Source organism: Marmota flaviventris, chromosome 17 (assembly GCF_047511675.1).
Source record: "Marmota flaviventris isolate mMarFla1 chromosome 17, mMarFla1.hap1, whole genome shotgun sequence".
Lineage (NCBI taxonomy): Eukaryota > Metazoa > Chordata > Mammalia > Rodentia > Sciuridae > Marmota > Marmota flaviventris.
In genome coordinates, this window is record NC_092514.1 from 63,550,003 (window position 1) to 63,575,176 (window position 25,174).

At 35.0% G+C, this 25,174-nt stretch overlaps 1 protein-coding gene across 4 annotated transcripts in view; it reads left to right on the forward strand.

The window, feature by feature from the left end:
• Tanc2 (tetratricopeptide repeat, ankyrin repeat and coiled-coil containing 2) overlaps positions 1 to 25,174 on the forward strand; it is a 444,589-nt gene that overhangs the window by 341,420 nt on the left and 77,995 nt on the right. For all 4 annotated transcript variants that reach the window (XM_071603168.1, XM_071603166.1, XM_027946338.2 and 1 more), the window contains exons 11-13: positions 853 to 1,084; positions 17,735 to 17,901; positions 21,747 to 22,354. In XM_071603168.1, coding sequence (XP_071459269.1) covers positions 853 to 1,084; positions 17,735 to 17,901; positions 21,747 to 22,354 — 1,007 coding nt within the window. The remainder of the gene's footprint in view (positions 1 to 852; positions 1,085 to 17,734; positions 17,902 to 21,746; positions 22,355 to 25,174) is intronic.

Consider the following 25,174-nt stretch of genomic DNA (forward strand, 5'->3'; position numbering starts at 1 on the left):
TCAAACTGAATTTCCCCTGCCAATGGCATATTTTCTACACAGTCCCATCATTTTTTCTTGGTAGTTAATGATCCATAAAAGTGTTCTAGATTAAAATCACCCTCAGTACTTGCTCTTGAGGCAAAAGGAACAACCAACAGATATAGAGTGAACTTTTTGCACATTTAAAACAAAAAAACAGAGCCTAAAGCTCCAGGTTCCAGCCAGTCAGCCCAGCCTCTAGATGTTAAGACTCATACATTTTTTAAGTTCTTTGAATTTAAGACCGCATCTAACAAAAATTTCACCCCTTTTCTGCTCCCTTTTATCAAATTCTGATATTCTTTGTTTCTGTGTTTGGGTTCTCAGAAAATATTTAATGATAATTTTAAAATCTGAATTACTTTATTTTGTGAGACTTAGTTTATAACACAATTGGAATCACAAAAAAATGACATAAGCATATGTATTTGTTGAGACTAACATGATTTTTCTCTATCTTGTTCCTAATGTTTTGTTACAAGATTAGATTTACTGTACCACTGTGCAGAGTAAATAAATGTTAGTGATATTAATGTACATCTTGAATCTCATTCTTGCTTCCTATTTTCCTATTTCTTATGATCCAGAAAGAAAATTTAATTTTTACTTATAAATTTTAATTTGGGGTTGTGATATCCTATGTGTACAAGAGAACTATCATATGAGATTTTTGATCTTACATAAATCAGGCAGTTGAGTTAGCAGCTTTCATTTATACTTGAAAAGGTAAAGAAAATGGAGAGAGAAAAGACAGAGAATGATCATGTAATAACTGTAGCTATTGCTTTTGCCACTGATAAGCCTGTTTGCATTCTCATCTTCCATTTGTAGGTGGTTGCCTATCACTATTGCCAAGCAGATAATGCCTATACCTGCCTGGTACCAGAATTTGTCCACAATGTTGCTGCCCTGCTCTGCCGCTCACCTCAGCTGACAGCTTATCGGGAGCAGCTTCTTCGGGAGCCTCACCTGCAGAGCATGCTGAGCCTTCGATCCTGTGTTCAAGACCCCATGGCCTCCTTTCGGAGAGGAGTCCTGGAGCCCCTGGAGAATCTCCACAAAGGTATAGATGAGGTCCAAGGAGATGAAAGGAGCCCCAGGTCACCTGGTCACACTATAAAAATGATTGTTTTTATCACATTAACAAAACTAAATGTTCCATAGCTAATGTCCTACAACATATAGTTAAGAAATAGAAGATTTTACTTGAAAAAAAAAACAGTTCCTACAAGAAGTGCTACTTCCTTTAAAAAAATTTTATTTTGATTCCCAAACTTAATTCATTTTCCTTATACTAATGATAGTAGAGCTTCCAATCCTGTTTGTGAAGTTAAAATAAATCATTAAAATTTGTGGCTCCAACTCAAGTGTTGTAGAGTTTCTATGGTTAGAAACTCTCCAGTCTTCATGTAATATTTTTATTACCCTATCAGTTCAGGTAAAGCATTCATGATTGTACAACCTTGTGTTTATACTAGAAATCACTGAATTATACAGTATGAAAGATATTTAAAAGGTATAAGGATATTCCATGGTCCATAAATTATATCAGGAAAGGTATTTTTTAAATAAAAACAAAATTAAATGGACTCTATCTCCCATTCATTGGAGGTCTTTCCTACCTTTTTCCTCTGCAGCTCTAGTGCCCTCCAGAGCCTGACAGCCATCTCCTTAAAGAGAGTACATGACTTCCCATGTGTCTCTTCCTTATATTTTTTACACTGTGTTCTCAGTGCTAGAAGCCAAAGAAAAGGATTTGAGTAAGCATGAGATCCTGAACGATCCTGTTTATTCCCAAAAGACTTTTATATCTTTCTCAAAGGTTTTGAATACTGTAAGAAAAAGTGTTCATAATTTCTATTCTCCTGGCCATCATCTTTAGTTCAACTCTGATGCTGATTACTTAGACCTCAAATTTCTTTCTTCTTAAATCCAATAACCTTTATTTCTATTACCTCTCTTCTGCCTATTAGCTTAATCACACCCTGGAATTTTTCCACAAATATTTAAAGCATATTTCCTATACATTCACTCAATTTCTAATCCTGTTAATTCTGCCTTCATTGTTTCTCACATTTATTTTTCTCAATTTGTTCCTACTATTATTACCCCCAAGAGCTATTTAGCTACCAATAACATTGTATCATTATTACCCCTTCCTGGTATTCTCTGGCTTAGTACTTCTTTCACATCATAACACACTTATAAAATTATAAAAATTTGTATAGCAGACTGGGATAAAAATTCATGACTACTTATAGCTGAACATAGCAGCCCTCAATCTATAACTATGCCAAGCTATGCATACCCTAAGGACTAAAGCAATTCCTTTTTTTTTTTTTTTTTTTTTTTTAGACTGGGTCTTACTGTTTTGCCCAAGCTTGTCTCAATCTCTTGGTCTCAAGTGATCCCCCTGTCTCAGGCTTACAAGTCGCTGGGACTATTACCAGCACATGCCTCCATACCAACTAAGGGATTCATTTCTAAGTATACTTCCCATTCATTCAAGGCCTACCTGATGGAGGAGTTCTTCCTCAGTCTCTCTAGTTTTCTAGAATTTATGTACTGCTTTCAGATAAAGCTTCATAAAATATTGCTCTGATCACTTAATTTTCCCAGCTCAAAACCCAATCCTAGCGACCTGGGAGGCTGAGGCAAGAGAATTGCAAATTCAAAACCAGCCTCAGCAACTTAGTAGAGGCCCTAAACAACTTAGCAAGACCCCATCTCAAAATTTTAAAAAAATTACTGGGGATGTATCTCAGTGGTAAAACACCCCTGGGTTCAATCCCCAGTACCCAAAAAAAAAAAAAAACAATGATTCCCTGTTGCCTACTGAATATAACTTCTAGCTCCAGAGTGCTTGATGGTCTGGATCCAGCCTACTTTCCAGCCTTATTTTTTGGTTTTAGCCTTATGAACCTTATGCTTACATGTAAACTAAAATATTTACTATTCCTTAAATACTTCCCTACATTTTCTTTCTCCATATATACTTAGTGTTTCCTTTGCTTAATATGCCTTCTCATCACGTCTCTTGACTTTAAGAATTCTGTCCACCTTTTTATTTAATTATTATTTTTTTACGTTCTTTTTTATTAATTTTTTTTATTTTATATGATAGCGGAATGCATAACAATTCTTATTACACATATAGAACACAAATTTTTCATATCTCTGGTTGTATACAAAGTATATTCACACCAATTTATGTCTTCATACATGTACTTTGGATAATGATGTCCATCACATTCCACCATCATTTATAACCCCCTGCCCCCTCCCTTCCCCTCCCACCCCTCTGCCCTATGTAGAGTTTGTCTATTCCTCCCACGCTCCCTCTCCCTACCCCACTATGAGTCAGCCTCCTTATATCAGAGAAAACATCTTGGTTTTTGGGGATTGGCTAACTTCACTTAGCATTATCTTCTCTAACTCCATCCATTTACCTTCAAATGCCATGATTTTATTCTCTTTTATTGCTAAGTAATATTCCATTGTGTATATATGCCACATTTTTTTAATCCATTCTTCTACTGAAGGGCATCTAGATTGGTTTCACAGTTTAGCTATTGTGAATTGTGCTGCTATCACTATTGATGTGGCTGTGTCCCTGTAGTATGCTGTTTTTAAGTCCTTTGGGTATAGACAAAGGAGAGGGATAATTGGGTCAAATGGTGGTTCCTTTCCCAGTTTTCCAAGGAATCTCCATACTGCTTTCCATATTAGCTGCACCAATTTGTAGTCCCACCAGCAGTGTATGAGTGTGCCTTTCTCCCTACATCTTCACCAGCACTTATTATTGTTTTTCTTCATAATAGCTGTCATTCTGACTAGAGTGAGATGAAATATTAGAGTAGTTTTGATTTGCATTTCTCTAATTGCTAGCAATGATGAACATTTTTTTCATATATTTGTTGATTGATTGTTTTATCATCTTCTGAGAAGTGTCTGTTCAGGTCTTCGGCCCCTTTTTTTTTTTTTTTTTTTTTACTTTTATTTGTTTTAAATAGTTACACATGACAGTACAATGACCTTGACATATCATACATTTGAATCAGATGGGATATAATATCTCATTTTTCTGAGTAAACAGGTTTCAGAATCACATTGGTCATGCATTCACATATATATACACAGTAATGTTTATTTATTTTTTAGTTGTAGTTGCACACGATACCTTTATTTATATGTGGTGCTGAGGATCGAACCCAGGGCCTCGCACATGCTAGGCGAGCACTCTACCACTGAGCCACAACTCCAGCCCCCTTGGCCCATTATTGATTGGGTTAAAATTTTGGTCTTTAGCATTTTGAGTTCTATATATACCCTAGAGATTAGTCTCTGATGTATGAGGGGTAAAAATTTGCTCCCAAGATGTAGGCTCTCTATTCACATGCTACCCCCAACCATCATAGATCAGCATCCACTAATCAGAGAAAACATTCGGGCTTTAGTTTTGGGGGTTGGCTTACTTCACTTAGCATAATATTCTCCAGATCCATCCATTTACCTGCAAATGCCATAATTTTATTCTTTTGTAATGCTGAGTAATATTTCATTGTGTATATATACCAGCTTCTTTATCCATTCATCTACTGATAGGCATCTAGGTTGGTTCCACAGTTTAGCTATTGTGAATTCAACTGATTTAAACATTGGTGTGGCTATGTCACTGTAATATGCTGATTTTAAGTCCTTTGGGTATAGACCAAGAATGGGATAGCTGAGTCAAAAGGTAGTTTCATTCCAAGTTTTCTGAGGAATCTCCACACTGCTTTCCAAAGTGATTGCACCAATAATGTATGACTGTACCTTTTCCCCACATCCTCTCCAACACTCATGTTTGCTTGTATTCTTGATAACTGCCAAAGAATTCTACCTACCTTTCAAAGACCAGCTTAAATGCCACTTTTCCCTTGAGACACCTGTTGATTCATCTTCCTGCCTCCAGTCAGAAATAGTGTCCTTCCAAAAGCCATAGATCTTTTTTAAAAATCACAATTATGATATTCTAACACATTTCTATATGTATAATTAGAATTTAAAATTTTATCACAAAATTACTATAAGCCAGATATTATACTTTGCTTGCACAGTATAAAACTTAATTATTTCTATACTTATCCCTTTGGCTGAATTGTATGCTTTTGAAGTTAAGATTTTTGTGTGTATATGATGTTTGGGATAAAACCCAGGGCCTTACACAGGCTAGTGCATGCTCTACCACTGAGCTGCATTCCCAGGTCACAGAACCTTATTTTTATTTCATTTTTATTCATCATAATCATTCTCTGACTTAAACATAAGACATTTTAAGAAATAAATTTTGAGGGGCTGGGGCTGTAGCTCAGTGGTAGAGCGCTTGCCTAGCATTTGTGAGGCACTGGGTTCGATCCTTAGCACCACATGTAAGTAAATAAAATAAAGGTATAAAAATGCAACCAAAAAAATTTAAAAAAAGAAATAAATTTGAACATATAAGTGACCATGGAAACTGCTAATCTGCAAGGATATATTAAGGAAGTATTGTGATACAAGGATCTACACCTACTGGGTATTTCAAAGAGAATATGCAAGCACTTTTACAGAGTCAGCTCCAGATTCTCAACCATATTCCATATGTTTTATAAATTTGATACAAAATATATCTATTGCTTACTTAGGTCTCTATAATCAACTCTAGATATCCCTAGTTTTTGAAACATTAAAAATTATTTGAGGGGCTGGGATTGTGGCTCAGCGGTAGAGCGCTCACCAAGACCCGGGTTCTATCCTCAGCACCACATAAAAAATAAAGGCATTGTGTTGTGTCCATCTACACCAAAAAGTAAATATTTTTAAAAAATTATTTGATTAAATCAAAAGAATTCATGAAGAAAAGTGAAAACAAATTAAGTCATAACAAACAAAATAGTAGACTTAAAATCAATCATAATCATATCAATAATTATATTAAATGTAAATGGACCAAACATATTAAAAGACAGAAACTATAAAACCATGTAAAAAGCAAGACTTCATATACTCTCTGTTTAACTTATTTAAATATGAAAATACAGATTGAAAGTAAAAGTTATAACCCAGAGTAAGCAGAAAGAAGGATATAATAAAAGCAAGAGCCGAAAATAATGAAATAGAAAATTGATAGTAAAAATAGATAAATTCCAGCAATGCTTTTTAAGAAAATGGGAGAACAATATCAGGAACTAAAAAGAGATATCACTACAATTCCTAAAATTATTAAAAGAAAAGTAAGTAATCATTATAACGAACTTTATAACAATAAATTTAAAACATTACCTACCGTGAGCACCTTCTTTAAAAACAAAAACAAAAAATACCCACAGTCTACCAGAAGTGACTCTAGAAGAAATAGAAAATCTAAATAGCACTATATCTATTACATCTAATTGTAATCTAAAAGAAACAGAAAATCTTTCCACAAAGAAAACTATGGATTCTTATAGTTTCACTGATGAATTATATCCAACATTTAAAGAAGAACTAATATCAGCCTTATACAGATGTTTTCAAAAACAGAAAAGAAGGAAGCATTTCACAGGTTATTAGGCAAGCATAATGCTAACACCAAAATCGGTAGCTTATAAGAAAAGAAGATTATAAAGCAGTACTCCTCATGACCATATAGTAAAATCCTGAAAAAAAACCTAACAACAAATTAATTAGTCCTGCTTGGTCACAAATTCAATGTCAGTTAAACATTTGAAAGTTAATCAGCATGTTTTTTTATATTAACAGAATGAAAGAGAACATTCTGATAATCATCTTAATAAATGCCAAAAAGCATTTGGCAGAATCCTACACCAATTAATATTTAAAAACTATGCAAACTCGGAATAGAAAAAAGCTTAGTTTGATAAAGGGCAACTCCAAAAAACATATAGCTAATGGTGAAATATTGACTATTTTCCTCCTAAGATCAATACCAACACAATGTTCTTTCGCTCTCAGTAATTACATTTAACATCCCATTGGTGGTCCAAGCTAGCACAACGAGAATATAAGCAAAAAAGCAAATAATATAAAGATTGGAAAGGAATAAGTAAAATTTTTTATCTGCAGACAGCATGATTATCTGCATAGAGTGTTCTAAGGTATCTACCCAAGAAAGCCTACTAGAACTAATAAGTACAAAGCTTTAAATTACAAGACAATGTATAAAATCTATTTCTTTACTAGCAACAAAAGTTGAAAAATGAAATTTAAAAGTAGTGTGTCAGTTTTTAAACATGGCTATAAAATCTTTGACATTCCTTTCATTGAAAGTTGGTGTCTACATCTCCTCCCCTTGTATTTGAGTAGGCTTCTGACTACTTCAACCAATTATACTGCAAAGTGATGTTATATGTGATATCTGAGGCGAGGTCATAAATGACCATGAAACTTTCCTCTTGTTTAGTGAAATGCTTGCTTTTGGAGGTAGGTATTGCCATGTTAAGAAGTCTGGTTACCCAGAATTCACCATTGTGAAGAAGTACAAACCACATGGAAAGTCCAGTTGACTATTCCATTCTTCAAATCATTTCATATCTGACACCAAATTATATCATCAGTGAATAAGCTTCCAAATGGTTTGTGCCCTCAGCCCTGTCCATTCATGTAACCCTAGCTGTTTGATATAGCAGTAGGTAACTAAAACATACCATTTTCAGTAGCATCAAAAAAAAGTAATACTTAAGCATAAATTTAACAAAAGATATGTAAAACCTCTACAGAGAAAGCACAGTGAAAACATTGCAGAATGAATTTAACAAATTTAGTAAATGGAAGATGTATGTTACATATATGGATTGAAAAAATGTCAATTTTTCCTCAACTGGTTTATAAAGTCAACATAATTCCAAAGTCCCAGCAGGGTTTCTGTGTAAAATATTGACAACTCTTAGATAACCAAAGGATCAAGAATAGCCAAACAATTTTGAAAAAGAAAAATGTTGGAAGACTTGACAGTATTTAGTTTCAAGACTTACAACATTGTGGATTACTACAATAATCATGACAGGCAGTGATGTTTTACTAAGTTTGACAACCAGCTCAGGGTTAAAGAGCTTATTTGAGGTGTAAAAATTTAGCAGTCAACTCTCATGAGCCAATTTGAGTCAGCTCCAACACCCCATTGACAGGGTGGTATTCACACAGGACTAGAAAATAGATTAGTGGAACAGAATGGAGTATCCAGGAATAGACCCACACATAAATGTAATCTATTAATATTCTCAAATCTTTAAAGACAATTTGGGAAAGATAATTCTTGCTATCAAATGGTACTTGAACCACTGAATAAATATATGGGGGGTGGTATGAATCTCAATCCTTACCTCACATTGTATATAGTGATAAATTTAAGGTGGATCATAGGCCTAAGTAGAAAAACATAATTTCTAGAGCTGATAGAAGAAACATAAGAGAATAGATTTACACCTTAGAGTAGGTAATGATTTCTTAAGAAATGTTTTCTAAGGTGATAAATTAAATTTCATCAAAATTAAAAATGTCTACTCAGCAAAAGATAATAAAGGGGAAAGCAAGTCACAAAATGGAAGACAGTGTTTTTATCTATGTGTGTGTGTATGTATGTATGTGTGTAGGTGTATAAGAAAGCATTGGTATCCATAACACCTAAAAAACACATATAAACCAATAATGAAAAGATAAAGCAATCCTATTTTAGTTTTCATTTCTTGATTTGTCTGTGTGTGTGGTATGAGATGGAACTCAAGGCTTTGCACATAGTAAGCCTGAACTCTACCACTGAGCTGCATCTCCACCCCAAATTAGCCCAAGGTTTTGTTTGTTTTTGGTTTGGGGGGGTTGGGGTACCAAGGATTGAACTCAGGGGCACTCTACCACTGAGCCACATCCCCAGCCCTGTTTTTTTTTTTTTTTTAATATTTTTAGTTGAAGATGGACACAATAACTTTATTTTGTTTATTTTATTTTTGTGGGTGTGTGGTTCTGAGGATCAAACCCAGTGCTCACACATGCAAGGGCAAGACACATCCCCAGCCCTGTTCTGTATTTTATTTAGAGACAGGGTCTCACTGAGTTGCATAGCTCCTCACTGTTACTGAGGCTGGCTTTGAACTCACCATCCTCCTGCCTCAACCTTTCAAGCCACTGGGATTATAGGTGTGCACCACCGAGCCCAGCCAAGGTTTTGTTTTTATTTTTTTTCCTTGCCCCACCTCCACCCTTTGGTGCCTGGGATTGACTTCATGGCCTCCCACATGCTAGGCACATGCTCTACTACTGAGCTACCACCCCAGCAACAATCCCATTCCAAAGAGATAGAAGATTTAAATATTTAGATTAACATTTAGATAGATTAATAGGCTACAAGGACCTGAAGTGTTTAATATCATTAGTTATCAAAGAAATGCAAATTTATAGCGTATACAATGAGATACCAGTTCACACCCGTTCAAATGGTAAAATTAAAAAGAATATCCATCAAATGTTGGTAAGGATGATAAACAACTAGAATTCTCTCTAGAATTCTGGTGGAATTTTAAAATGGCACAATTACCTTTCAAAAACAGGTAGTTAAATATACGTCTGCTTTATAACAAAGCAATTCTATTCCTATATGTTTACCCAAAGGAAATTAAAAATATCTACCAAAAAATCTTGTGCAGAATGTTTAGCAGCTTTATTCATAGTAGTCAAAAAGTAGAGCCAATTCAAATGTCCATCAATAGAATGGATAAACATAAATTCATTAAGTGGAATACTTCTTAGTAACAAAAAGGAACAAACTAATAATACACTCAGCAGTGTAAGTGAGTTTCAGAAACATCATATTAAGCAAAAGAAGCAAGTTTAGTGTGTGAAATTAGAAGAGTGGTCATTGCCTATGAAGGTTGGCTAGAAGGGAACCTAAGGGAATTTTCTAGAGTGTTGGCAATGTTCTACATTTCAATCCAGGTATTGGTTTCATGAGTACATTTGTGTCAAAACTCACCAAAGTATACTGTTAAGATCTTCTCAATTCACTATATATAAATTTTATTGTAATAATTTTTCAAATGGATAATTTTTTAAAAGTAGCTAGAGTTTCATTTCCAATGGGAAAACACTTAAAATTTACAATTAGAAACTAGATTTCAAATTACATACTTTTTAAAAAAAATAAGTCAACATTTTTTCACAATACTTTATAGTTCCATAAGTGTAGTTATTAGAACACACATACCCATATACACACATAAATGAAAAACTTTTGAAGTTTTTCGGTAGGCCTTTTGCTTGAGCCACCAATGGAATGAATGAGAAGCGTATTCATTATCACAACTAAGAGACATATAATTCAGAAGTAATATGAAGGTTTTCTAAATAAAAAATATTAGCTGAATCTTCTTAACATTTATAATAACTTCTATACAATGTGCTAGTGATAGAATCTCATGTACCAGGATTCAGTTCTTAATTTGGCTGTGTTCTTTACTCTTAAAATCTATAGAATTATTATTTCTCTCAGGCACCTAGGAAAGTTGCTAGAATGGGACTACTAAGGAAAACAGAACACATATTTGTTAAGTATACATGTAAAGGGAGGCAATGGGAAATCCCTGGTGGATGTATATTTTCAAAGCGTTAAAAACCTGCACAAAAATCAACTCAAATAAGATCTCAAAACCCAGAATTACACAAGAAACAATGCAACTACTAGAAGAAAACACAGGAGCAACTCTCCAACACATTGTTGTAGGCATTACCTTCCTTAATAAGACTCCTAAAGCTCAAGAAATAAAATCAGTAAATGATATGATATCAAATTTTAAAGATTCTACTCAGTAAAGAAAATAAGAGTGTGAAGAAAGAGCAGGAGAAAAACAGAACAGGAGAAAAACTTTGGGATCCACTCTTCTGATGGGATTTATAACCAGAATACATTAAAAAACTCAAAAAAATTTAACACCAAAGAAAACTATAACCCATTCACTAACTGGGCAGAAAATTCTCTAAAGAGAGATTTCTCAAGAGATGAGATGCAAATGGCCAACAAATATTTTATGAAAAAAATGTTCACCATCCTTGGCAATTAGAGAAATGCAGATCAGAACTACACTGAGAGTTCATCTCATCCCAGTTAGAATGGCAGTTATCAAGAATGCAAAGAACAGCGGGTAGGTTGTAGCTCAGTTATAGAGCACTTGCCTAGCATGTGTGAAACACAAGGTTCGATTCTCAGCACTGCATATAAATAAATAAAGGTCCATCAACAACTTTTAAAAAAGATAAGCATTTTTAAAAAAGAATGCAAATAACAATAATTGCTGGTGAAGATGTGAGGGGAAAGGTTGGTGGGACTACAAGTTAGTACAGTCACTTTGGAAAGTAGTATGGAGATTCTTCAGAAGACTAGAATCATATGACTCAGGTATACCACACCTTGGTATTTATCCAAAGAACTAAAATCAGCATATTATGATACATGCATACCAATGTTTAGCATCACAATCCATAATAGCCAAGTTATGGAACCAGCCTAGGTACCCATTAACAAATGAATATATAAAAGAAAATATGGTATATATACACAATGGAGTTCTACTCAGCCATAAAGAAGAATGAAATTATATCATTTGCTGAGTGGGTAGTACTGGAAAACATCATGGTAAGTGAAATAAGCCAGACTTAGAAAGTCAAAGGTCAAATATTTTCTTTCATATAAAAAGGCTAGAAGGAAAAACAGGAATAACAAAAACAAAAAAGAATGGAGGCTGGGGATATATCTTGTGGTACACAGCACTTGCCTAGCATGTGCAAGACCCTAGCTTCAATCCCTGTCACTGCAAAAAAAAAAAAAAAATAGTGGGGGGAATCTTATGAAAACAGAAGGAAGATCAGTAGAGCAGAAGCAGGGAACCAAGGAGGAATGAGGAGGTGTTGGAAAGGGGAAGATTTGGAGAGTAATGCTATGTGCTTTTATGAATGTATCACCATTCATTCCAGTTTTACATATAGCTATAATGTATCAATTTTAAAAAATGAGTAAAAAGAAGGAAGAGTAATAGAGCACAGGAAAGAGATCCTAGGAGGGAGGAGAGGAGACCCGAGGGAAAGCGGTAATACATGGGATTGAAAGAAGAAAACTATGTTATTTTAATCTATGAATATGTCAAAATGAACCCCACTATTATGTTTATTATGCACTAATAAATGAATTTTAAAAATAAGGGTTAAAGGTTTTAAAGAACCTATCCAATGACTTGTCAGCTAATGCAATGGTTATTAAACATCAGGACATTAAAGTTTTCAATTAGTTCATGACAAAAATAAGAAATATATATATATATATATATATATATATATATATGGGTTTATATTGCTTCAATTTTTTAAATCATAAAATATCTTCTATTCTATGAAATAATGGTGAAAATTGATAGTAGTTATTATTTTAAATGTTCTTAATGGCAAAATATTAAGTAGTAGTAGTTTTAATCAGCTTTTTTTTTTTTTTTTTTTTTTTTTTTTTTTTGCTTCTGTGACTGAAAGACCTGATGAGAATAAATGTATAGGAGGAAAAGTTTATTTGAGGGTTCATGGTTTCAGAGGTCTCTATCCACAGACAGCAGGCTCATTCCTCATGTCTCCAGGTGAGGCAGAACAACATGGCAAAATAATGTAGCAGAGGGAAGCAGCTCATGTTATGATCAGAAAGGACAGAGAGAGAGACCTCCACTTGCCAGATACAAATATAAAACCCAAAGCCATACCCCAATCCAGCCATACCCTATCACTTCAGTTGCCACTCAGTTAATACCTATCAGAGAATTAATTCACTGATTGGGTTAAGAGTCTTACAACCCAATCATTTCTCCTCTGAACCTTCTTGCATTGTCTCACATGTGAGCTTTTGGGTGACATCTCACATTCAAACCATAAGACTAGTCTTTTGTTAGTCCTCAATTTTTTTTTAGTTTGCATTTGCAAAATCCTTTAAAAGTTCCAAAATTAGAGTATTATTTAAATAATCTAAAACTATTTGAAAATTAACATGCAGAAGCATTATTGTAAAGCTGTTACTTTTGAAATGCAAAATCTAAATAAGTTCTCATCCCTTAAGTATTTAATTAAGAAACCTCATTTACCAAAAGAAAAGGAATGATTTTAAGAATAGTTTTCATTAGTTTACATTATTAATGGCATTGGGAAATTCTTTGCATTTATTGTTGTAAATCCTAAAAATTATGATAATCTTGTATAAACATGCCATCCTCACTTCTTAACAGATGAAATATTTATTGATATACCTGCATTTACAAGTGATTTATAAGTTCTTCAAAGGAGGGAGAGAATCTAAAATATAAATAAACAAAGCCAGGGTTTGTAAAAATATCATTATCGTATCTTCTTCTTGTTCTTGTTGGCAGTAGAATATATTTCAACATATCATACATACATGGAGTGTAATTCCCACTATTGTGGTTGTATATGATATGGAGTTACATTGGTCATGTATTCATATATGAACATAGGGAAGTTATGTCTGTTATTGTCTTTCCAATTCTCATCCCTCCTCTCTTCTCTCTATTCCCCCTATCCAATCTGGTGAACCTTCAGTCCTCCTTCCCGCTCCATGTATTGTGAATTAGTATCCTCATATCAAAGAGAACATCCAGCCTTAGTTTTTGGAATTGGATTGTTTCACTTAACATGATAGCCTTCAGTTCCATCCATTTACCAGCAAATGCCATAATTTCATTCTTTTTTATGACTGAGTAATATTCCATTGTGTATATGTACCACATTTTCTTTATCCATTCATCTGTTGAAGGGCACCTACATTGGTTCCATAGCTTAGCTATTGTGAATTAAGCTGCTGTAAACATTGATGTGGCTGTGTCACTGTAGTATGCGGATTTTATATGCTGATTTTATATCCTTTGGGTATATGCCAAGGAGTGGGATAACTGGGCCAAATGTTGGTTCAATTTCAGATTTTCTGAGAAATCTCCATACTACTTTCCAGAGTGATTGCACTAATTTGTAGTCCTACCAGCAATGTATCAGTGTACCTTTTTCTCTAAATCCTTGCCAACATGTATTGTTACTTGTATTCTTGATAATTACTATTCTGACTGAAGTGAGATAAAATCTTAGTTTTAATTTTCATTTCTCAAATTGCTAGTGATGTTGAACATTTTTTCATAGATTTATTTACCACATTTCTTCATCTGTGAAGCATCTGTTCAGTTCCTTTGCCCATTTATTGATTGTATCATTTGGGTTTTTTGGTGATGTGTTTTGAGTTCTTTATATATATCCTGAAGATTAATGCTCTGAGGTGCAAGTGGCAAAGATTTTCTCCCATTCTGTAGGCTCTCTCTTCTCATTCTTGATTGTTTTCTTTGCTGTAAAGAAGCTTTTTAGTTTGATACAATCCCATTTATTGATTCTTGATTTTACTTCTTGAGCTTTAGGAATCTTGTTGAAGAATTCAGTTCCTGAGCTGACATAATGGAGGTTTGGGCCTACTTTTTTTTTCTAACAGGCACAGGGTCTCCAATCTAATGCCTAAGTCCTTGATCCACTTAGAGTTAAGTTTTGTGCAGGGTGAGAGATAGGGCTCTAATTTCATTTTATTACATATGGATTTCCAGTTTTCCCAGCACCACTGTTGAAGAGGCTGTCTTTTCTCCAATATATGTGTATGGTGCCTTTGTGTAGTATGAGATCACTGTAATTATGTGGGTTTGTTTCTGTGTCTTCTATTCTGTACCACTGCTCTTCAAGTCCGTTTTGGTGCCAATACCGTGCTGTTTTTGTCACTGTAGCTCTGTATTATAATTTAAGGTCTGGTATTGTGATACCTTCTGCTTCACTTTTCTTGTTGAGGATTACTTTGGCTACTCTGGGCCTCTTATTTTTCCAATTGAATTTCATGACTGCTTTTTCTATTTCTATGAAGAAGAACATTGAAACCTAATAGGAATTGCATTAAATCTGTATAGCATTTTTTAAATTTTTTTTAGTTCTAGTTGGGCACAATACCTTTATTTTATTTGTTTATTTTTTTATGTGGTGCTAAGGATCAAACCTTATGCCTCGCACATGCTAGGCGAGTACTCTACCACTGAGCCACAACCCCAGCCCCTGTATAGCGTTTTTAAAAACATCATCATCTTGATTAATGGGGTGAATATTTCTCTTTTTTAAAAACCTGATATATTGGGGCTGGGGATGTGGCTCAAGCGGTAGCACGCTTGCCTGGCATGCGTGCGCCCCGGGTTCGATTCTCAGCACCACATAAAACAAAGATGTTGTGTCCACCGAAAACTAAAAATAAATAAATATTTAAAAATTCTCTCTCAAAAAAAAACACCTGATATATATTATCTGTTGTATTCATGGGATGAATAATACACTTTACTGGGAATTTATATAAATGAATTTTTTTAAAGAGAGAGAGGGAGAATTTTAATATTTATTTTTTAGTTTTCGGTGGAGACAACATGTTTATTTGTATGTGGTGCTGAGGATCGAACCCAGGCCGCACGCGTGCCAGGCGAGTGCGTGACCGCTTGAGCCACATCCCCAGCCCTATGAAATTTTTATTTTATTGAAGCAAATGAGTTATTTCATTCATCAAAATGTCTGTATCATACTTTAGAGCACATTCTTGGTCTTTATGTTTGAGAGCATGTTTGCAATGTTCTCTCCCCACCCAGAAAGAATCTCTATGGATGCATTACCATGGACCTTTTTCTCTACTTGAAGATCTTGGCTTTTTTAGGAATGAACCCAGAGGAAATTAAAGCAGGTGTAATGGAAGGGTAGGTAGAATGGTGTGCTGGTATTTTTAACAGCCACCTGGGGGCAGAAAGCTGATTTTAACATTTGCCAATTTCCATTATGTAAGGGAATTTATGGTAGGAATTTATTCCTACCATAGCCAATTTCACACTACCTAGTGTTTAAAAATCAGCCTAAAAATATTGCAATGGGCAGGACAGGACAGCTTCAGCATGCTATTGATTGAGACTAGGTGATGATGCTCAGACAAATAGATAAAATTAGAAAATTCCTCCTTGGAAACTAAAGACACATATAAACTTAAGGGAATCAAAGTCCTCAAAATCAAGAACATAATAGCTCCCAGTAGTTTGGATAAATCCTGGTTAGTTCCAATTAATTCTTTTTTCTTTAATTCTTTGGACTCCCTAAAGGAATATTGTGTTTTCTTAGTGTTACATCATCTATAAAGCTATTTCGTTAATAATTGTTGTTAACAGAGCTGGAATCCATAGTTCATTTCTTTTCCTAAAATTTCGCCACATGAAAGTAATAGTTAAAACTCTTCATAATTTTATAACTGATTTAAAGTACTTAGGATATTGAAATTAAGTTCCATTTTATACAAAGCTGTGCTTTAAAGGAATATATAAAGTCGTATTAATCATTGCAAAAGATCTGCACATGTTCAAATGTGAAACCAAAATAGTATGTATAGTATGTTTTTGACTCTTTCAAAGGAAATAGCCAATCTTGTACAGAAGTCCATAGCTTGTTATTCAAAACTCAGCCTCATTTTCTTCTTCCTCCTCAGAAAAAGCCTATTTCTCATGTATGACTTCTTGCCCCCATCCTTCCCTTTATAACCTGTAAGTTCCTACTAACTAGTAACTTTGATTTAATACAGTTCACTTAAACTAAAATATTCATTCAATCTGGGGATTTTATAAAAAATTCTAATTGTAGAATGTTGATCAAGATCAATAAGATTTAGTGAGAATAGAATCCCTAATCTCACTAAGTTGCCTTCTTCAACCTAGACCTAAAGATAAACTAATTTTGTTAATTTAGAATCAGGTAGAGTTCAGTAGGGAACTGGGAATATGTAGCAGATTTTGTCTTTCTGACATGTCTCCTCTTCCTCTCATTGAGGTTGCTTTGGGTGTTATCTTAGAAGCTGCTAGTATCTTGGGATCTAACCCCCTGGTTCAGGTCTGTCTATTGACTGTAGTTCTTTTTCTCTATTCCTCCGTCTCTCCTTTCCCACTACACATTCAGATGTAGTCCTATATATTACTTTTAGACTAACTTAGACCTTTTGCTGGGCACAGTGGTACATGCCTGTAATCCCCGTGACTCGAGGGGCTTAGGCAGGAGGATCCCACGTTTGAAGACAACCTCAGCAACTTAAAAAGACCTTGTCTCAAAAAAAAAAAAAAAACCACTGGTAATGTACCTCAGTGGTAGAGCACCCTTAGTTTCAATTCCAAGTACCACAAAAAGAAAAAGAAAATTAGACCTTATTTTAGGAAATTCCCCCAAAGAACATGTGATACTGTTCTCTTTGATGCTATCAGATAGGGAAAAAAAAAAAACAAAATCAAAACACATTCTATTTAACTTTTTCTGTGTGAGAGAAAAATGAATTTCTATGTGTAGATTCTCCTAATTTATTCTTTGTATCACAACTAATAAAATGGGGATTTATGAAAGTGACAATACATACATTATACATAACAAAGGCTTTCTCATCTGGTAAAAAAAAAAACAAATGAACCCACTAAATGAATTATATCATGTCTTTGTAAGAAGTTACATATTTTTGAGCACTCAAGGCCACATGAAAGGTCTAATTTTTTCCCCCAGGCAGATATCTGTCCAAAGACCCAGTAAAAACTCACTTTATCTACTTGGTAATTATAAAGTAATTTGTTTTTTTCTATCTCAGAGAGAAAAATCCCAGATGAAGATTTCATCATTTTAATTGATGGACTAAATGAAGCAGAATTTCACAAACCGGATTATGGGGATACAATTGTATCATTTCTGAGTAAAATGATTGGAAAATTTCCTTCTTGGCTCAAACTAATTGTAACAGTTAGGACCAGTTTACAGGTATGTGTTTGTTTACTTTTGAACCATAAATAATTTTTCTTGGAAAGAGCTTAACCTAAAAAAAATTTTAGATCCTAGATCTCTTAGCAATAACTCTTTCTAAACCTGACATATCACAGGTTTAGCAAGAATAATTTCAAAAGAGAGGAAGCATTAAATTTAGAGAGGGCAGTTTCTCTGACTCTCAAATTCCATTCCCTTTGCTCTATATAAGGTTTGGTAAAATGTCCCTCAGAAGAGCATGAAAAGAAAGTCCTTTTCCTATACTTTGTCCCAAGGACAGCAATGCAAAGAAAATCCCTAGCACTTTGACTTTGTTTCACTTTCTTTTATCATTAAATGCTTTGCAAAATCCAGTTTGATTTACAATCTAGAGTCCGGTTCTTCCTTCTCCTCCTACTTTAACAACCATTCTGTGGCATGAGGGTGAATTTTCTTCTCTTTATGCCCTCCTCTAACAAATATTGGAAAAATTAAGGCTTCAGATTAAATTTTTTGAAAGTGGGAGATGAGAGGTTTTATTGTTATTTGCTTTAAAGTATCTTCCCTGCTAAATCATTGATCACTTAACAGCCTGGAAGAAGAAACAGGAATGTGGAATTGAGCCTGCAAAACTATATGGGCTAAGGGTAAATGATTCATCTTCCCCATCATTCTCATTGTAGTTGAGTTGGTATCTCCCTTTCCCTGTCCTTCCCCTTCTACCCACAACCCCACCATACTAGGGATTGGACCCAGGGATGCTCTGCCACTGTGCTACATTCCCAGCTCTTTTTTCTTCTTCTTTTTCTCTTTTTTTTTTTTTTTTGACAGTATTGATTTGCTGAAGTTGGCCTCAAATTTGGGATCTTCTCACCTTAGCCTCCCCAGTTGCTGGGATTGCAGGTGTCAGTCACTGCAGCTTGCTGGTATCCCCTATTCTTTAAATATTTACACATGATTTGGAACAGTGTTTCTCAACCTTTTCTTTTTAAACCCTTCTTTCTTTGGGTGTATATTAAAATCTCATACATTATACACCCATCCCACTCTTTTGATGCAACCCCCCCCTTGTAATACACAAAAAAGAGTCTTGCATTAAGTTCCTTCTTTCCCCATCTCCCCAGATGTTGGTATTATTCCAATATATTGACCAATTATCTTTACTGTCTTCCATGATCAGAAACTGTATTTCCTATCCTGGCTATCACCTTACAGGTGTTTATTATCAATCTCAAAGTAAATTGAGTTAAAGAATGTGGATAATTAACATAAATGCACCTTTATAGCTGAAAAGTATATAACTGGCTGAGCATGGTGACACATGACTATAATCCCAGCAGCTCTGGAGGCTGAGGCAAAGATCACAAGTTCAAAACCAGCTTTAGCAACTTAGTGAGCCCCTGAGCAACTTAATGAGACCTTGTCTCAAAATATAAAATAAAAAGGGCTGGGGTTGTAGCTCATTGGTTAAATGCCCCTGTGTTCAATCCCTGGTACCAAAAAAAAAAAAAAATGGCATATTACCTATCTTTATTGGCCAATAGTTGGATTGTTAAAGATGAAGGATAAGTAGGAAAAAACCTCCAGGAAGGAATATAATCTCTATTTTTACTAAATGTATGTATGCTTAGGTGATATTATTCTCACATACATTTTTTTAATGCCATGTGTAGTTGCAGAAGAAATTTTAAGTATACCTGAGTAGTAGACCAAATAACTTTAATTTTTTATCTATGCCAAATAACAGAAAAAGTTCTCTACATTCTAATCTACCAAGTCCATAGTTTATTATTGTCTTCATGGATAGAGACCTGCATAACTCCCAAGATGCTTCATTCACTTCAACTAAGAATTTTTTAAAAAATATTTTCTTTTAGATCCAACATTCTTAAATGATTAATAGGTTTTAAAAAATGAACCCTTAAATTTTGTTATACATAATTCTCACAATCATTTTTTAAGGACTTAGAGTATGCCAGGCACTGTTTTAGAGAGTAAAGATTCTACAGCAAACAAGACATACAATATCCCTGCCTACATAAAGCTTATATTCTAGTTAAAAACACAAGAAAAAATTAAACATGTGCTAAAATCATAGGTAGTGGTCAGTGCTATGAGGAAGAAAAAAAAACAGGATAATGGAATAAATGGAGATGATAGTTGTTTTAGATAGAGTAGATAGGAAAGGACTCTCCAAGGGGCCTTATTATAAAGTGATGATATCTGATCTATCTTTTAAAAGATTTCTTTGTCTCATAGCTATGTGGATAATAAAATGTAGATGATCTAGATTGTAAGCAGAAATATAGATGAAAAGTGACAATAGAGACCATGTGAACTAGCCACATTTGGAGTATATTTTGAAGAAGAATCAAAAGGATTTGATGATGGGCTGAATATGGGTATGAGCAAGAGAGAATATTCAAGAATGAGTCTTGCGCTTTTGATGAACAAATATTGGCTTGAGGAATAAAGGTCACAGATGCCCCCAAGGATTTGGTTGGAAAGTCAGTGGTATGCCATTTATAGGCGTGGGGAAAATTTTGTGGTAGGGGACAGAATTTAATAGTTCAATTTAATCACATTAAGTTGTCTATGAAACATCTAAGTTTAACTGTCAAGTAGACAGAGTTACAAGATGGGAACTCAGAGGAGATAAGTGATCTGGAAACGTAAACTTAGACATTATCTGCATGTAGATATTTAGAACCATGAGTCTAAATAAACTGTTTGGGGGAATAAGAATAGTTAGAGAAAAGAAAAAAAGTAGGACCCCAACTCTAGTGTACTAGGAAATGAAAGAGAAGCTGGCAAAAGAGGCTGAATAAAAGTGGCTAGCATGCTAAGTGGAAAATAGGAGGAATATGCGATGGAAGCAGGCTGCAGAGGGTGACTACCAAAAAGAGGTACAGAGCGGTGTGGTCAAGAGTCAAAACACTATTGAGAGGTTGAAGAAGATAAAAGCTGAAAGTTGATTGTTAGATTTGATAAGGTGAGGATTACTGAAAAGAAACATTTTGGTTAAATGGTAGAGTTGAAGCCTGATTGGAACAAATATAGAAGAAAGTGGGAAGGGAGGGATTAGAAATAGCAGATACAGAAAATTTTCCCTAAGTTTTACTAAAAATGGGAACAAAGAGAATACTAGGAAGAATATAGGAATGTATGTCTGTGTGATCCAGATGAAAAGAAGAAATTGATGCAGAAGAGAATGGGTTCTTACAGGAGTAAAGTCTATAAGTAGTTAAGAAAGGATGGAATCCGTGCATAGGAGTCATCACAAAGCCCTGTCACCCTACCCAAACGTAACTTCCAAGCAGATCACCAAGGTACCAAGCTTCTACTTTTAGAAATGTTCCTTTCATCTTATGCATCTCAAGAAGGCTTAAGTGTAGTATTTTATTGAGAGTTAGAAAGCCACATTTTGTCTTTGTTTTGCTTTTTATTAAAAGCCACATTTTTACATGGCATTCTTTGAATCCATATACATTATTTCATTGAGTTGTACTTGGGCATTATGCCCTGATTTACACTGAGAATAATTACAGCCAAAGAATTATATAGCACTCCATTTTCTATTTATTTTAGGAGTGTTGTTTAGAATACTAGCTATGAAATCACTCCTAAAGTACCCTTTACAAAGACCCATAAAAAATTATCTTAAAAGTCCCAATATTAGGAAAAACAGTGTCCTTCCTATGCAACTAATTTGTTTTAATCTGTAGATACTAATACTTGATCATGCTTCCCTCTTTTCTTTGTCCATTCAGAAGTTCAGAGTAAATTTGTGGACCTCATAGTTTATCACAAAAGTTAGGGGAAACTGAAGGTCTTTCTGTCTCTCTCTGTTCTGTCTGTTTTAGGAGATTACCAAGTTGCTGCCTTTCCATAGGATTTTTTTGGATCGACTAGAAGAGAATGAAGCCATAGACCAGGACCTGCAGGCTTACATCCTGCACCGGATACACAGCAGCTCAGAGATCCAGAATAACATTTCTCTTAATGGCAAAATGGACAATACTACATTTGGCAAGCTCAGTTCTCATCTCAAGACCCTCAGTCAAGGGTCCTATCTATACCTGAAACTTACATTTGACCTCATAGAGAAAGGATATTTAGTGTTAAAGAGCTCTAGCTACAAAGTAGTTCCTGTTTCACTCTCAGAGGTTTATTTACTCCAGTGCAATATGAAGTTCCCAACCCAGTCTTCTTTTGACCGGGTGATGCCTCTCCTGAATGTGGCAGTGGCCTCTCTCCACCCACTGACTGATGAGCATATCTTCCAGGCCATCAATGCGGGTAGCATTGAAGGCACACTAGAATGGGAAGATTTTCAGCAGAGAATGGAGAACCTCTCCATGTTCCTAATCAAGCGCAGAGACATGACTCGTATGTTTGTACATCCTTCTTTTCGAGAATGGCTTATCTGGAGAGAAGAAGGAGAGAAAACCAAATTTCTCTGTGATCCCAGGTAAGACAGATCTGTGATAAACAATTCTGAGCCTATTTTATATTTATTGCATGGGTCATGGGTATTGAAAATAGAGAAAAGTGTTCTTCATTGAACACTTCACATAAAGGAGACATATTCTGTTTCTTTTCAAGGCAAGGCTAAGATGAGATTGAATGATGTATTTTATCACAGTATTATTATTCAGTTTTCAATATCTGCATAGATATTTAGAATGTTGCCCTGCAATCCTGTGTCTTCCTAAATAGTTTTCGCTGGCCCAGCTAGAGATTACAGGTAATAATTAAGTTAGCTATATAATAGATTTTCTCAGTATTCCTCAGATATGAAAAAAAGAATTGACATATTGTTCTTATCTCTTTGACTTGAGCAAAATTATTTTAAAATTATTTTTAAAATTATTATTGCCCTTTTAAATTTAAAAGAGAAACTTAAACCCTATAGCTGAAAGACTTGAAGAGTTTCAGAAGGTCCCTGTCAGATCAGGCCAGGTGGGCAGCGACCAAAGGAGGCAGATTTAAAAAGGGCCGCCGAACGAGGCTTTATTCAGATATCACTCCCGGGCAGAACTCGTTCAGACCCACAGAGTGGACAGGAGAAGGGTCTGAGGAGAAACCGCATGGGAGCTCTACCGGACTGGACTTTTATGGGGCTTACAGCAGGAAGGGAAGGGCTTGGGACAGGAAAAGGTGTTTTTAGGGTCCCTTGTTCCCTTGGAGTTGGTCAGGGGAGTTGGCTGAACTCCAGGATTGGCCAGGGGGTCCATCTGATTGACAGGCATTAGACAGGAGATCTCACTGATTGACAGGCATTTCCACAGGCACCTGATTGATGTTTCTTTCCCGTGAGGCTGCTTTGTTCTAAGTCACCACCACCGACCTAACAGTCCAGTCACTCTACCTTCAGATAAATAAGGTGTCATTATCCCCATTTTGCTTTATGAAGGCCTTAAAGATGCTCAGTTACTTGCCCAAAATCATAAAGTTAATGTGAGAGAAGGAAGGAGAGACTGAATAGAGATGACAGATTTATGGTATGTACCATCACCCCCAATCCTGCATCTATGGCAGATATCACTAATTTGTCCCCCAGAACTCATTCCTGATGAGTTTAACCCTAAGTTAAGAATAGTTCTCAATTCAGCAAACCAGACTAGATATGAAACTATCTCCCATTCTGTGGGGTAGAACCTAGTCTCTGGCATTCTAGTAGGTTGTGCTTTCTATTCTTCCACACTATTGTTTTTTGAAAATTATTCCTTTAATAAAGCATGTGTTTTCAAATATAAGTTTATTACTAATTTCCTGGAAACAAAGAAGATACCAACAACATTGCTGACAATTGCAGAACGTATTCTGACATAAAAAGAAGATAGGCTAAATTTGACTATTCCTAATACTGTGATTCACCAGAGAAACTAAAACTCTGACAATCCTTGGGTTTTATTACCCTTGTGACCCTGTTCTGCACCAGGCCTTATTAGAGACAACTGTGCTTGTGGGCATGCTGCTCAGCCTACTCCATGCTGATTCATTAGAAAATCTGTTCCAGATTCTGATGATGATATTAAGTCAGGCAGTAGATTTTTGTGGTCTTCTCCCTGAGAGGGAAACTTTTTTTAAAAAAAAGAAACACGCTATATTGGAAAGAACAGGAATTGTTGAATCAGATTGTATGCCTATAAATCCTGCCTCTTCTAGAAACTGTGACCTTTGGGAAAAGTTACTAATGATTCTGAGAATGTTTTCTTACCTACATAAAAGCAATAATAATGTGTTCTTCCTAGAGTTGATGAACATTAAGCAATAATACAGAATACAAAGACAGTATTCAGAACATGTTCTTTTTTTCCCCCATGCCCTTGTAGTAATAGACCCTTAAGACATGCCTTACCTAAATCTTGTGACTGAATCAGATAGCAATATTCTTCTGCCATCAGCATTTGGGGACACAAGATTTAAAAACAAACAAAAACCAGACTCTAAGTTTCTTATATGAATTGTACAGAATCCCCAAAACAATTTTACTATAAGTTAGTACCTCCCTTCTAGGATCCACAGTGGATACATGAAACTGCAAATAGTACCAAACCCTATATGTACTACAGTTTTTCCTATTCATATATACATATAATACTGCTTAATTTGTAAATTAGGCACAACATGAAATTAAAAACAGTGATAAAGTAGATCACTTCTAACAATATACTTGTTATGTGAATGTGGTTTCTCTCTTTTCTTCTCTCTCAAAATCTTATTGTACTTTCACATTTTCACTTAAAGGAAGTACTTTACAGCTTCTCTTGGCATATTTCAAACTGCAGGCATTGGGCTGGGGATGTAGCTTAGCGGTAGAGTGCCTGCCTACCATGCCTGAGACCCTTAGATTCCATGCCCAGCACTGAAGGGGTAGGAAGACACCACCAGATTACAGGCATCTTAACTCCTACAGGGCCATTATTAAGTAAAATAAGGGTCACTTGAACATAAGCACTGCAAGACTGCAGCAATCAATCTCATACCCTTAAGGGCTACTAAGTGACTAATGGGTGGGTAGTATATACAGCATGGATACACTGGACAAAGATCAGGCAGGACAGAGATTTCATGATGCTACTCAGAACAACACAAAATTCAAAACTTAGGAATTGTTTATTTCTGAATTTTCCATTTAATATTTCTAGACTGAAGATGACCCTGGGTAACTGAAACCATAGAAAGTAAAACTGAATATAAGGGGTGACTGTATTGTACTAGTACAGCTGCTGATGCTTAATACATAGAGTTGGCAGTTACATAGTTTAAAAAAAAAAGACTAATC